The sequence below is a fragment of the Cervus canadensis genome, chromosome X (genome assembly GCF_019320065.1).
Source record: "Cervus canadensis isolate Bull #8, Minnesota chromosome X, ASM1932006v1, whole genome shotgun sequence".
NCBI classification, from domain to species: Eukaryota; Metazoa; Chordata; class Mammalia; order Artiodactyla; family Cervidae; genus Cervus; species Cervus canadensis.
Window position 1 is genome coordinate 57,555,749 of NC_057419.1, and position 16,256 is coordinate 57,572,004.

At 39.3% G+C, this 16,256-nt stretch overlaps 1 protein-coding gene across 5 annotated transcripts in view; it reads right to left on the minus strand.

The window, feature by feature from the left end:
• Positions 1-227: 227 nt before the first annotated feature.
• Positions 228-16,256, minus strand: part of HEPH (hephaestin) — a 149,272-nt gene continuing 133,243 nt past the window's right edge. For 4 of the 5 annotated variants that reach the window (XM_043458834.1, XM_043458835.1, XM_043458832.1 and 1 more), the window contains 6 exons: positions 13,308-13,414; positions 11,249-11,474; positions 8,691-8,830; positions 7,210-7,372; positions 3,959-4,003; positions 228-1,176 (listed from right to left, as the gene is read on the minus strand). In XM_043458834.1, the coding sequence (XP_043314769.1) occupies positions 944-1,176; positions 3,959-4,003; positions 7,210-7,372; positions 8,691-8,830; positions 11,249-11,474; positions 13,308-13,414 (914 nt within the window). In that variant the 3' untranslated portion in view covers positions 228-943. The remainder of the gene's footprint in view (positions 1,177-3,958; positions 4,004-7,209; positions 7,373-8,690; positions 8,831-11,248; positions 11,475-13,307; positions 13,415-16,256) is intronic. The other variant, XM_043458833.1, reaches the window with a different exon arrangement.

Consider the following 16,256-nt stretch of genomic DNA (forward strand, 5'->3'; position numbering starts at 1 on the left):
CCTAGCATCTAGGATATTTGTGGCACTTATGGATTTTGAGGTCTCCTCTGGGACAGCTTCTTCACTTCCCAAACACAAACTTGAAGCATCCACAAAGGATAGGCAGACCCATTCTATGCCCACCCCTAACCACCTCCACCAGTCTCACCGAGTGCTCTCTTTCAGCAACAGTCACAACCTTCAAGAGACCACAGAGACAATCAAAATCAACAAGTTCACTCTTCTGGTGTAATAACAAGCACTTTAATATGTAGAATCTTCTGATGAAAGCATGGAGAGGAAACTCAACATTCCCTTCAGTGCAACTGTACCAAGAACTTGGAATACTAGCTTCCTGAGGAGTTTCTGTCTCCAGAGGTTGTAGCTGCTCTTGACAGCAATATTGCATTTACCCACTTAACAAAAATGGTCCACTCTCAAGAAAAGTAAAAATACAATTTGGATCTTTAAATCCTACCTTACTCATTCCCCATTACGCTATGTTCTTAGTCTTTAGATGTGGATTATTGTCACAGTTCACTTAGCCTCGGTTCAGAATAAACTTGCCTAAGTTCTGGAAAGCAGTAGCAACTTAATCTTAATGAACTTAATGAACCCTAATAAACTTAATGAACCTTACTTTTGGCATCACTTTGTGAGAAAATGTTTCCGTTTTTAGTAATTACCAGATCTTCCAATTGTCAGTGGGTGATGTAATCTAGCTGTTGAAATTTGTGATAAGAGATTCTAGGGAACTTAGCCCCAGGTGCCCAAGTGGAACAAAAAAACTAAAGAAAAAGAAAGAATACAATTTCAACACAAATAAATAAGTGAAGAAATACTCAGATGAGTTTGATTCCTTCCTCTGCTTTTTCTACAACCCATACCCTTTAAATGTATGTCAGCTGCTAGTCCATGGCCTGCTGAGAGTATATTCCAGATAGGCAGTTCCAAGATCCAGCTGTTACTGCTTGAGAGACAGAAGCTTGAAGCTGTCATCCAGGATGGACCTCCTGTTGCGCCGTAACTTTCTCTGACGATGCTGGTACCACACCACACCGCCAAGAACCAGAGCAATGAGCAGGAGAATGACACCCATGACAATCAAGACAGAAGTCAGCATCTCGATATCCTTTATAGAGATCTGCATGCCCAGCATCTTCACATTGCCTTCTCCAGTGTCTCTGGGAATTGCTACTGAAATAGAACAAGAGGAAAATGGGAACCATGGGCTGGAGAGTACTCTTAAAAGGCATATTTTATAATCAACTCTGGAAGAGAAGAAATAAGCTCATTCAAATAGGATAGAAGAACTGTTCTTAAACTTCAAAAGATCAGCCAATGATGATAGACTCAGTTACAGGGAATCAACGTAACAAAATGCCATAGTTGAGAAAATCCTTAGGAAGCACTGAAGCTCCAATGCCCCCATTGAAGGAACTAAGACTCAGAGTGAGAAGGGCCTTGACATACTTCTTAAAATATATAAAGGCTTATGATGTAGCAAAAAAAGAATTGGTTTGCATGGCTTCAGATAGTAGAACTAGTAGTAGTAGGTAGAATCTCCTGAAACGCAGTTTGACTTAGTTATCTAGCTTATCAATACTCACTTTTACAATTGGGCCATGATAAGAGCCTGCCACTGTTCTGTCTGGTCTCTTGCATGTTTGAGTCATCATAACACTGATGTCATATTGATATTTCTAGGTGAAATATCTAATTTTCTTAGTTCCTGGCATATAAACTTTTGATGATCCCCAATTAGCCCATGGAGTAAAGCTCAGACTCAAATCAGACATTCCAACTCTCACAATCAGGTTCTAACCTATCCTACTCTTAATTGCTACTCTTCAGCCACAACAACTAATTCCTTGTTCTGCAGAATAGGTGAGCCTTCTTTCAGGCTTTCAAGATTTTCTCATGCTGCTCATTCGCCTGAACAACTTTTCTTCTTCCTTGCCATTCTATCACCAGCTTAAACATTATAGGTCTCAACAAAGCTTTCTTCAATTCAGCTAGACAATTAATAATGTCCATGTCTCAGTTTAGGTTATATTCATGTAAAATATTAAAATGCACACCCCACAACTTAGGAAAAAATGATAGTCTTCTATTTGGTGTGCCCAAAGCACCTGTACTATTTGTAATCCAACAGTTTACTTGCTAGGACCAATTGACCCAAGCCACCCTCAATTCTGGATTTCTGTCTCCTCTTTTATAAAATGAGGATAGTAACTATGCTTAATTTTAATGTTTATTGTGAGGTTTGAGTTAATATTTACAAATATTCAACATAGTTCTTGGAAGATAGCAAATGCACAATGATTGATCAGTTGTTACTATTTCCCCCACCTTTAAAAATAATATATAGTATCCAGAACTACAATTATTGTTTCTGTATCTCATTCTACTTTGAATCTCCTTGAAAATAGTGATTATGTCTTATTATTTTGGTGTTTCTGGCAGTCAGCATATGTTTGATGAATGTATAATTGGATGAATCAATATTCTTACAGAACTGAGAGAAGATGTAATAAAATGAATTCAGTCAGAAGCTGGGAAACATCCTGGTCTTGAGTTCACATTCCACCACTTACTTACTTCTCTTGTGACCTTGGAAAAATCACTTTCCATCTCTCAGTTTCTCATGTAGAAAATATTGGACTTCTGTAGATCACCAGTTCTGAGGGGTTTTTCTCACTGTTCAACATTTTAAAACAAGCAAAAGCTTATGAAGATGTATGCTTGTATGTACATACTGGTATGTACAAATGTATATACAAATGCATGTACAAAACATGCATGTGTGTGTGTGTGTTAGTCACTTAGTCATGTCTGACTCTTTGTGACCCTGTGGACTGTAGCTCACCAGGCTCTTTTGTCCATGGAATTCCCTAGGCAAGTATACTGGAGTGGGTTGCCATTTCCTTCTCCAGGGGATCTTCCTGACTCAGGGATTGAACCCAGGTCTCCTACATTGTGAGCAGATTCTTTACTGTCTGAGTAACCAGGGAAGCCTGAAAATATGTATATACATACACACATATATATATATATGGCACTCTGCTTTCTCTGCTTCACCTTTCCACCCCCTAATCCCTGGAGGACATACCCTAGTTTCCTGGTTGACTGTTTATAAGATACTTAGGCAGATCATTGTTCAGTCAATAAGTTGTGTCCAACTTTTGTGACGCATAGACTGTAGCCCTCCAAGCTTCTCTGTCCATGGGGTTTTTCCAGGCAAGAGTACTTGAGTGGGTTGCCATTTTCTTCTCCAAGGGATCTTACCAGACCAAGGATTGAACCTGCATCTCCTGCACTGTCAGGCAAATTCTTTACCACTGAGTCCCCTGGGAAGCCCAGGCAGGTCATCAGGTGTTTTCCAAATAGAGCTGAAAAATTTCCAGACTGAACTGAAGATCTCTAACATCTGATCTAGACCTTCATAACTTTTTGAATATTTCTCAGTTTAGATACAAATGAGGAAGAAAGTAAAGTAATTATTTGAACCTAGCCTAGATAGGACAAGAATCTCTGTTTTCTTGAAGTGTAGAAATGGCTGGTCCCAAAAGTCAACTATTTAGTATTCCATAGATTGAATAGTATTTGTCTTAGTTTCACACTGTTCTTGTGGGGAATTCATATCTGTTCTATAGCTCCTTTATGCACAACTCAGCAAGACCTTGACTTTTCTTCCCCCTCACGCATTAGGTGAGAGGCTAAGATAGCAGCCTTCAACTGGAGATGAGGCCATTTTCCTCAATTAAAGTGGTTGGGCATGGGGGTCAGACAATAAATCTGCTGAGAGAAGCTTAACCTTAGATTTCTTGCATCTGAAGTCTTAAATAAATCTCAGGGTTCTTCCTGTTAGCATTGTGGTACAGCTTTCAGTCATGTGAAACCCATTTTCTAGAGGCACTGCACCTTTCCCTGAATGCATGACATATATAAGTACTCAATCTGTGTGTCATTCCCCTACCTTTTCCAATCTCTTCAGGGATGGTGGTGGTAGTGCTTAAGTGTTCTGGAGGGAAAAAAAAAAGAGGTTAGTCCTATTATTCTTCCTACCTATTCACAGACTTGTTATAGGAGGTTAGCACTGACTAGAGGGAACTCTCTGTGATATAGTAAGCAAAATGGAGGTGACTGGAATTAACTAGCTTGTAGTCAAAGTCAGTATTGGTATGTGGATTTGATTTTTTAACATTGATACAAATATGAACAAGTGTATAGGCTTGGAAGTCCAAAAGGTAAATCACCACTCTACCAATATTTACATATTTACTGGCACTTTATCTTCATTATTGTTATTTTTGCCACACTTTTCCAGCTTTCCTTCAGGAAGCCCCTACTCTTGGTCAAACCCATCCCTCCCTACATATTAAATCTCTCTGACTATTTCTTCCTCTTCTTGCTTTACAGGGGCTGAACTCTTCTCTGAGGACAATATTTCCTTTGCATCCTCTCAATACTATCTTGAGATTACTTATTATTCATTCCCTTTTTGCAAATATACATGTCTTTTGAGGCTCATTATTTGGCTAGAAAAAACCATAACCACTTCTTATCACTGCTACCTAGCAGTTCTCTTCATTCATGGAAGTCTTTGGTATGTGGCTCAGTCTTTATTGTCCTCAATTCCCGCTGTGGGTATTGACCTATCTAACACTCAAGTCTCACAGTTTTTTGACCTCTTAACTCCAACAAATTTTGAATATACTCTAACTCTGGTCAAATTGCCCTAATTATGCAGAACTGCTTCATCTCAAATGTCTAACAATGCTCTGCTATTCTATGTTCTAATGCTACTTACTCCATTTAACCTGTTATTTTATCCTCTCATGAAGAGCTTTAGCTCTTGGACAGTTTAATTTTTTTCCCAACTCACCAGCTTCATCCTGTTTTTCCTTCCATTCCTGGTCAACAACTCCATTGTTTATCACTTCAACTACTAACTTACCTGGACCATTATAATCATTTGCTGAAGCCCCAGTAACTATATTTTCTTTTATATATATCCTGAATGCTGGTGGAGAAACATCATACAATTGTAAATATAAGTATTCTCTTTCTTTAAGTATAAGTAAGTATTCTTTGGGTACAAATTTAAGTCTTCGAAGCTGATTGGCAGTAATTAACTTATCTTCCACCACTCAGAGTAACTTTTGCCCCCACTTCCAAGAGTGGTTATTTCAAATCTTTGTCCACTTTTCTCAAATCCCTTACCCTCCCATCTGTCTTTCACTTCATTACAGATGAAACACAGCCCATCAGACAGAAATAGTCTACCTTTCTGTCAAGCCTCTCACCCAAACCTACACATTGATCCTTTCCTCTCTCCTTTTAGTAGAAAAATGACCTTACTCCACTCTAATCTTATATTGTAGCTTTGGCTTTCATCATCTGCTTCTTCCACAGGAAGCTTTTTCCAACAATCAGTCTTTTATTCCCTATCTGCCTTCAGCTCTTCTCTCTGGTTGACCTGGTTAGCTCATATGCAACTGGAACAATATCACATACTATAGGGTGTCAAACAAGCAAAAGGCAAATAGGTAAAATTATCGACTGGCTCATTATTAAAAAGAGATATGAGCTAGTCTTGTTTATGGAAGTTCTTGATGACATGTATTGATGCAGTGTCTTATCTAGTAAATGGTCCATATTTGAGATGACCTGCCATTACACATGGAGACAGTCTATTTCTCTGGATCTATAGGATCTTGATGATACAACAACTCACCACTTGACTTTGGTTCTAAGGACTGACAGAACACACTAAAGAATTATATGTGCTTGTCTGTGAGGTAGGTAGTAGTACTACAGCAGTAGCTAGAAGACACATTCTAGCAGTATGTTACCAGAGAACAAAGTTTTCCAAAGATATAGGAAATGATAATGTACAATCATTTGTCTTCTTTCCTGGGGTTAAATGGCAGAGCTGTATTTTCTACCATGGTTGGATAGTCCTATTCGAATGCCTAAAGACATTTTCCCACTTTCTATTCATGCTGATAGAATGCCAGTGGCAAGGAGTCCCAGAATACCTACCTCAATATTAAGTGAAGTGAAAGTGAAAGTCGCTCAGTCATGTCCAACTCTTTGCGGCCCCATGGACTATACAGTCCATGGAATTCTCCAAGCCAGACTACTGGAGTGGGTAGCCCTTCCCTTCTCCAAGGGATCTTCCCAACCCAGGAATAAAAGCAAGGTCTCCCGCATTGCAGGTGGATTCTTTACCAGCTGAGCCACAAGGGAAGCCCAAGAATACTGGAGTGGGTAGCCTATCCCTTCTCCAGGGGATCTTCCAGACCCAGGAATTGAACCAGGGTCTCCTGCATTGTAGGCAGATTCTTTACCAACTGAGCTATCAGGGAAGCCCCTCTCAACATTACCAGTTTTCAAAACAGTGTGACTTTAAATAAAAAACATAAATAAATAAATAAATAAATAAAACCTCCCTAGTGTGACTTTAAATAAAAAACATAAATAAATAAATAAATAAAACCTCCCTGAATTTCTGTGGGCCCTAAGAGTTTCTATTGGGCCTCTTGGGAGGGGAATAATGATGAGTACTGGATTCAGGTTAAGAGGAGTAAGAAGTGAGACTCAACCCTTTAATGGCCCAAAGACCCAAAATTCAACACAACCTACTGTTCTATGTTCTTGGTGATGAATAAAGATTGGTAAAGAAACTACCCTGGCTATTACTTCTCTATATAACAAATATAGGAAAACTTTTTACCACCCTTGGTAGCATCTGTCTGGGATTAGTTGTAATTGAAGGCTAATTATCTCCTTTCAGCCTTTGACAGTCTCCACAAAACAAACCAATTAAGGGGTAGCTGTTGGAATTATATTTCTTCTTTTAGAAAAAAAAAATAACTCATTAACAACATTCCTTGAACTAGCTAGTACCTAATAAATTCTAAAGTAATAAGTTTACATACAAATTAAATGTGTTAAAAGGAAGCAAATCTATACTAAACATCAATGCATAGAGCCCAGTCAGTTTCAGGCTGAGTCAATTCATATGAGCTCAATAGCTGTTGAAGAAATTAGGAGGAGCATGAGCGGAGGAGCAACAAGGTTAAGAGAACACCTAGGGGATCGGTTCTGTTTTAAAACCTGGTACTTATTGGGATCAGAAGACAGATGCAAAAGACTTCTTGGGATTTTTCTGGTTCTTACAGACTAGATACAGCACTAGAAGATGGCATAGTTAGGCTTTACCTCTTTGGGACAAGACCGTAAAGATGGTCTCCATGCCAGCATGGACATGGTCAGTAACATGACAGTGAAGCAGCCATGTCCCAGGGTTGCTGGCCACCATCTCCACAACCTCAAAGGTCCCTGGAAACAAATCCACTACATCTGCCCGGTAGCTCTCTCCACTCTGCAAAAGAGATTGGTGGTGGGAGAGAAAAAGTGAAGGATATAGCAATCATCTCAGAGTTTATAGAAAGTATAAGGCTTCAGTATCCACATTAGGTAAATAGGACTCCAAGAGAGCAGCTAAAAGATTCTACCTTATCCATCTTCTCTATGAATCAACCCACACAAACTGACTCAACAGAGGAGATTCTCTCTTCCTACTTTTCTAAAAGTGACCCAAAGTAAAACCCATTCCAGCTCTCATTAGGGGGCTAACAACTAGTATAGCCATACATTTTAGCAGGTTTAAGCCTTGACCCCTAGGAAAAATCCATGTATATCCTTTAGAAATAAAACTCAGTTTGCTTTATCTTCCATGCCACCACCTTTATCATCATTTCTAAATCTTTTATGTTATTCAGTCACTAAGTTGTGTCCAACTATTTGAGACCCCACTGACTTCAGCATGCCAGGCTTCCCTGTCCTTCACTATCTCCCAGAGTTGCTCAAACTCATGTTCATTGAGTCAGTGATGCCATCCAGCCATCTCATTCTCTGTTGCTCCCCTCTCCTCCTGCCCTCAATCTTTCCCAGCATCAGGGTCTTTTCCAATGAGTCAGCTCTTCGCATCAAGTGGCCAAAGTATTGGAGCTTCAGCTTCAGCATCAGTCCTTCCAATGAATATTCAGGGTTGATTTCCTTAAGGATTAACTGGTTTGATCTCCTTACTGCCCAAGGGACTCTCAAGAGTTTTCTCCAGCACCACAGATTGAAAGCATCATTTTTCAGTGTTCAGCCTTCTTTATGGTCCAACTCTCACATCCATACATGACTACTGGAAAAACCATAGTTTTGACTATATGGACCTTTGTCAGCAAGTCCACTCGTTAATGCCTACAACTCTAACCACTTTTCCTAACACAAAATCTTCAAAACCCACATGTTGTCCAATGTAGTTCCTGAGTTGAAGTTCAGGAATGGATTAAGGACTTTTAGAGATCGTGACACACTTCTCTTAAAATTCTTGCTCTTAGGATGACTGCTCACCGGGCCTCAAGCCCCTGACTGAGATCCGATAACATTTATTCCTTCGGTCTTCTTATCCCATAAATGAGCCACTCATTTCTTCTATATCGAAGGGGAAAGATAAGGCTTGGAGGACAATGACTGACCTTGGGACACAAACCCAAACTAGATTTCTCTGCTCAATACTCCATGTACAATACCTTTCCTCTTTTAACTGATTATTATCTTGTTTCTTGCTTTTCTCTTCTTTTTAAATGAATATCAAATCACTCCTATAATCACCCCTGAGGGACTCAGCCTTCTTTCCAGCTCACCTGGTAGAGAAAACTTTCTGCATGGAAATGGACAGTGTGTAGGTCAATATCTTGTCCCATTGCCATCATGTACCAGGCCACTCGTTCTCCTTGGTACATTGTAAGGCCCATGAGGTTGGCATAGAGCTTTCCATTAATGGCTGTAAGAGAAGAAAAAGTATTTTGTATATTTCATTTCTACTTACACTGCCACTACCATAAAGATAATCCCTATCATCTCTGATGACAGCAGTATCCTCCTAGTTTCTCTCTTTTCTATTCCATTTGTCCCTCTCTAATCTATCTCCCACATTGGTACTATAAGAGTGGTCTCTCTAATAACTAGTATGACCATGTCATTCTGCTGCTTAAAATACCTTAATAGGTGCCCCCCCCCCCCCCGCACAAAAGATCAAGTCCATGACTCCTTAGACCAACAAGGTCCTTCAAAATATAGTCCCAAGCTTTCCCAGATGTGTCTAACACTATCTAACATATTTCAATTAGGGTAATTTCTTAACCATCCCCTATTTTGGTCCCTTATTCATGTTCTTTGTGTTCTTGCTCATGTTTCTGATCTTCCCTCTCAAAAATTCTTCCTTTTACTGATTTTTTCAAAGCCCATTCACACTTTCAATTCTTCTAACAATAGTTTCCTGACCTTTTTCCTCTTAGTACCCCTCATTTGCTGCATCCCCTTCCACATCTAAACTCCTCCAGTACTATCTGTATCACTCTTTGGAACTCACTAGACACTGCCTTCTACATGCATCTATCTTTTAATTTGTGGAATTTCATATCCCCAAATAGGTTGAAGGTTTTTAGTAAGCAGGAAATAAATGTATATACTATAATACTGTACTTGTATTATTCAGAACACCAAGCAGACACCTGATCCTACAATATATGTTAAAAAATACTTGTCACATTCTTGGAATTAATAATTATATTAATGCATGGGACTCCCAATCTGCTTCTTCCCAGGACACATCTCATGCTCTAAAGATAATAAACCATTCAGCACTGTGTTCATTCACACTTTTAAGAGTGTACCCAGGATACACTTGTCCACTTTTAATATTCTCATAGAGGGAAGATAATTTATACTCTTCATCCAAAAGAGGAAATAATGGAAGGAACATTTATAACCTGTCTATTTACTTTAGTCAAATTTTTTATTTGAGAAAGGAACTAAATATACTCAACTCAGCCCCATTCTGAATCTTCTCTCTCTTAGATCAGACCACAGGAAGTGATGCAAACGGATTTGTTATTCCATCATGGGGAAGATTTTGCCCCTGTAAAGAAGGAGGGCTGTTTTTTTTTTTCCTCTATGTCAATAACAGGACAGAAAATCTATCCATTGTTGGTGGAGTATTAGGAGGCCCATTTTGCTGCAAAACTAAATTCAGTTTGCAACTAGATTTCTCAGTAAGTTCACATTTGATCTTAATTAAGCATCTATGTCTCTTTCTCAATTAGCTCAGAAATCTAGAAGGGAAGTAAGGGTCTTATTTATTTTCCCTCAGACTCCAACATTACTTTTTTATCTCTAATGCCCACACTCAGAGAGTATTCAGTAAATACTTCATAGAGAGGTAGATTGATACCTGAAGAGTTGGATGAATAAACACTTAAACACCGGATGGAAATGAACATTAGCCAAACCCCTACATGAGCAAGATCTGTATCCTCATTCCATTTGGCTTTGGGCAATTTATTTCTCAGATTTGAAAGGAGCTAAAAAGTCATTCTGTAAAGTCTGTGAATCATCAGATCCAATGTGAATCACTCATATTTCCATCGAGGGGACATAGCCATAATTTGTGTGACAATGAGAGACTACTTTTGAGTTCCAGTAAAGTCACTATCAAAGCTGCAATTTACCCTCAAATCAAAGAAATATTGCACTACTACATTCCCCTGCACTTAAACTCTTCCTCTTAGTTGAGATTTTCTCTATTTTTTAAAGATACACAAATCTGTAGAACAAAGGAAGGTTTGGGTGCATAATTTCCCTCCAAAATCCATTTGAGCATCAAAAAAGTTCTTATTTGTAATATAACCCAGTATGCTGCTCTTTGAGGCTCTCTCTCCAATCCTTCCATCTGTAAATATAACCATTGTTTCAAAAATAGATTAAAAGACAAGCTGCCCTTCATTTATCTATATTAGAATCCACTGAGAAAACATATCTCAGATTCAGAGTGGCAAGGAAATAAGATAATATCGAGAAACTAAATTCAGAATTTTTAAATAGAGAGGCCCTAATAAGCCAGGGCACCAGGTACATTAAGGGTCATAAATGTCTGCCTTGCACTCTCTAACAGGTTAAAATGTGTTCATGTTACCACAGCAACTTTATAGAGTCAACTTCCTGCTTTCTGAGCACCTGATCTAACTTGAACCACATTATAGATAATACTGTAGTACTAGACATTCCTTCTAATGTGTCCCCATTCCACCTTCCTAACCTTTCAGAGATTATGTTCCCTTAGGTTGTGATGGGCCTATCAAAAATATCTCCATGAAACCAGTAAGAATTTCTTTGGAAATAGGATACGTTTCTTTCTACAGACCATGCATTTTATTGCTCTCCAAGAAAGTCTCATCCTGCAGGTTAACACGGCCTGGATCCTGGGACCCATAAGTTTTCACATTCTCCTCCAGATACCAAGACTTGTTCTCATCAAAAATCAAGAATAACAAGGCAAATTCTCGGTCCATGTCACGTCGTCCTCCGTAGGGCTCCAGGATGCCTTTTCGGCAGATGGCCAAGGGTCCCACCAGGCCACTGTACATGTCCTGAGGATAGGGAAGGAATGAACAGATGGAGTTGTTCCTGGGCAATAGGTGCTCTACAGGGAGATAGGCTGACATCCAAGCCCACTGTGTCCTCAGCGCTTTATCATAATGCCTTGTATTTATAAGAGGTTCAACTATATTATCTGAATCCATCCTCACAACCACCTTGGGGCACAGGTAAGATATGCTATCTCACCTATGATTTATCTCTGCTGGAATATTCATTGATCTCCAAACCCACCAATCACTTTCACAACCCAGTGCCTTTTCTCAGGTTGTTTCTTCTTCATTGTAATGCCCACTCCTCCACCATATCCCTTATCTTATGTTATACTACTATTCCATTTTTAAAGCTCAAAGTACATCTACTTATCATCACATTGCCTTCTCTAGTTTCCCTTTCATTCTCTCCTCCAAGCAGAATGAATCAGACTCCCATAGCACTTCCTATTAAATAGTTTTAAGTAGTTGCTAACACTACGCTATGTTTAAAATGTGTGTGTGTGTGTCTGTATATATATATATATACACACACATATATGTGTGTGTGTATATATATGTATATATGGCTTCCCGTGTAGCTCAGTCGGTAAAACATCGGCTTGCCATGCGGGAGAGACCTAGCTTTATTATATATTTTACTTATATTTTATATATTCAATGCTAATATTATGTTTATATTCATCTATTCCCCACAGCTATTATAGATCACACTCTTTTAAGATGGGAACTGAATCTTTTATTTTTATTTATTTATTTAAAAAAATTTTTTTCCATTTTTTTTATTAGTTGGAGGCTAATTACTTTACAATATTGAAGTGGGTTTTGTCATACATTGACATGAATCAGCCATGGAGTTACATGTATTCCCCATCCCGATCCCCCCTCCCACCTCCCTCTCCACCCGATTCCTCTGGGTCTTCCCAGTGCACCAGGCCCGAGCACTTGTCTCATGCATCCAACCTGGGCTGGTGATCTGTTTCACTATAGATAATATACATGTTTCGATACTGTTCTCTCAAAACATCCCACCCTCGCCTTCTCCCACAGAGTCCAAAAGTCTGTTCTGTACATCTGTGTCTCTTTTTCTGTTTTGCATATAGGGTTATCATTACCATCTTTCTAAATCCCATATATATGTGTTAGTATGCTGTAATGTTCTTTATCTTTCTGGCTTACTTCACTCTGTATAATGGGCTCCAGGTTCATCCATCTCATTAGAACTGATTCAAATGAATTCTTTTTAATGGCTGAGTAATATTCCATGGTGTATATGTACCACAGCTTCCTTATCCATTCATCTGCTGAGCCAGATGTCAGTAATCACTTATTGAGAGCCTACTTTCTCCTTTGGAGAATCTTTTATTTTTATCATCAAAAGAGCCAGGTAAAATGCCTAAAATGTAGTAGGCTCTCAATAAGTGATTACTGACATCTGGCTGTTGATGGGTGGCTACACAGATTAGCTTTTTCCAGATGAGAAATGAATGAGACAGAATGACTTGCCCCAAATCAATCCAAAGATAAGACAGAACCAAATTTGGGCTAGAAACCCAATCTCTTGACAACCAATTCTAAGTTCCTAAAGTCATAACATACTGCCTTATACTATCCAAGAAGAAACAAGGAAGAAAATCCTCAGAACAAACATGGGTGCTACCTAATCATTTTATCTCTCCTTCTACCTATTAAAATAAGCTCGGGATTTGAGGAATTTCCTCCAGTCCCTGGACTTCAGTACTAGGCTCTTTACCACATCTGTTTAATAGCTTCTTTTTGCTATGCAGTCTGCCCATTTCTGAGACATCTCCAAGAAGCCAATATTGTCTTTACCTTGATGGGATCCACTGCAGAATAGTATATCCAAGAAACACAAGCAGAATCATTGAGACCAGGGCCAGATCTCTCTGGAATGTTCCATTGGTAAGTGAGAACCTCACCTAGAAAGGATAACAGAAATCTCCAGTTGGACCAGGTAAGAAATGTCTCCCAGTTCCCAGGTATCCCTAAAAGACTGTGACAGGTGAGTCCCAGTACTTCAAGATATTTCTCCATCATTTCAATACCAGTATTCATTTTATTTTTGTGACTTTATTTTTCCCCCTCCTGGGATACCCTCAGCTTCTCTTTTACTGTCCTTGTCTTTAAAGATCCAGGTCCAATCTTCTAGTAAGGCAGCTCTGCTACTGTTCTCCCTGTTTATCATGTCCTTCCTTCTTTAACTCTGTTCTGATCTCCTTTTCCTGCTGATGCTTCCTAAATGCAGCTGTTCAAGGTTCTGTCTCTAGTCCTCTTCTCCTATTTTTCCATATGCTCCCCATGGAAGCTTTCAGCCATCTTTCTGATGTCAGTTTTAATTTCTGTGTACTGATGACTCAAATAGTTAGCCAGATCTTTCTTGTCATTAAGCTGTAATCCAAAACTTTCAATCATATACTGGAATTTTTTATTTATGTATTTAATGGGATTAACAGAAATGAACTACCATGTATAAAATAGGTGAGCTACAACAATATACTGTATAGCACAAGGAATCATAATTATGTAATAATACCATACAATGGAGAATAATATGCAAAACACTGAATCACAATGCTGCATATATGAAGTTAACATAATTTTGTAAATCAAAGTTACTGGATGTCTTTTGAAAGTTGACCTGACAACACATAAAAAACTAAAATTGTTATGAATTCACCTTCCTCCTTTGGAAAAAAAAAATGCTATTACTCAGTCTGTACTCCCAGTATCTAGTGATGACATAAAAATCTTCCTAATTACCCAGATTCAAAAATTGAGTTTACTTTGAGTTTACTTTACCCACTCTCATGCATTTAAAATCCAACTAAATGACAAGTCTTACTGATTGAACCTCTACATTATATTTTATAACCATATTCTCTTCCTTCCAATTCCTGATATTTTCGCTCCAGTTTAGATGCTTATTTTAAAGACTGGACTAATACAAAACTTCCTAACTTGTTTCTCTGTCTCCAACTCTGACTCTCTTCAATCCATCTTCCAATTGATACCATATTAATCTTATAACATCTTTTTTGAGGTATTTTCAAACCAAAAAATTCACACATGTAAAGAGTACAAATCAATGATTTTTAGTATATCCATAAAATTTTGCAATCATCATCACAGTCAGTTTTAGGAATATTATTACCATTAAAAAAGTCCCTGTACTCCTTAGCCTCATTCACTAATCCATCTCACACCCAAGCCCTGGACAACCACTAATCTACTTTATGTCTCAATAGGTTTATTATTCTGAATACTTTATACAAATCAGATTATTCACAAGTGATGTCAGGAAGATAGCAGACTAAGGAGATCCCAATACTCACTTCTCCCTACAATAACCACCAAAAGAAGGAATAGGCAACTATAGATTGATGTAATAGCTCTGAGAGAGTTCCACAACACAAAGAAAGTGTAACAACCCAGTGCAGCAAAATAATTGAAGATAGGCAAATAAGTAAATGTAAGAAGTATCTTACCCACATCACTCCAATCTGGCACAGCTAGGAATCAAGAGATAACCCCCATGGCTGAAAAAGACAGCAGGAGAATGCCAGCAGCCCTCACTACCAGACTGTCTTTCTTTACACTCACCTTTCAACTGAACTTGGAGTCCACACCTCTCTGACACCTCTACAAGAAGGAACCACCAACATTCTACCACAACTCAAGAAGCTGTAGCTTCTCTGCACTCTATGAAGGAGCAGCCATCACCTCAACCTCAAGAAAAGCCTCCCCTTCCTTCCTCCCAAGAGAGAGCCACTGCCTTGCCCCCCAACCCAAGGAGCCACAGCCAATTGGTCCTTACTCCAAGAAGCTTTAGTTGTCCCACCTCCAGCTCCACAAGGAATAACTACTGATATGTCACACCAGAGAAGGAATTGTTACTGCTCCACTCTCCTAAAAGAAACCATCACCCCTGCATCCTCCTGAAAAGAAGCTACTGCTACTCCTTGCCTTCCCATATCCATAAAGAACTGCAACCCTCCTTCCCCCTCCATTTGACAAGGAGCCATCAATGCTGCCTTTGCTAGAAGAAGTCAGTGCTGCTCTGCATTATGCCAGAAGAAGCCCCAACTGTTCCTTATGACCCCACGAAAGAACTGCTTCAACTCCCCAACCAAAGAGACACTGCCACTTAGCTCCCCCCAAAAGGATCCATCAACACCTAACTCCTCAAAAATGAGCTGCTGATGCACCCTTTCCCAACAGACACTTCACCTCTGTGTTCTCCCAGGGAAGGAGCCATTGTTGCACTAATACTATTACACAAGGATCTGCTGCCACGCAGCCTTGCAAAAGGATCCAACTCTACTCTGGCTCCCCTACTCAGAAGGAGCCACTGCTGCTCCACTTCCACCAGAATAGCTGCCACTTACATCTTCTCCCCCAACAGGATATGATCCTCTGCTGAGACACCACCACTACTGCAGCAGTGAGTGGCCCACATAATTCTGGAGCCAAAGCTATTTCTGTGCATCACAGACACAGCTACATGTGAACCCACATGTTGGACATAGTGTCAAGAGGAGTGCTCTCAGTCATAATTCTGCCCCATGGGGGAAAAAGTGAACAGAAAGACCCAAGTAGTGAGAGTGTCAATAGCCGTGGAAGGGAGGGAAGATGTCCCCAAGCAGCAGGAGGAAATAAAACTGCAAGTGACAGACTTTTTTTTTTTTCTTTTCTTTTCAAATTCTGTGTTGTCATGATGACACCTGGTACCACCTGAACTTAACTTTATCTCAAACCTTGAGC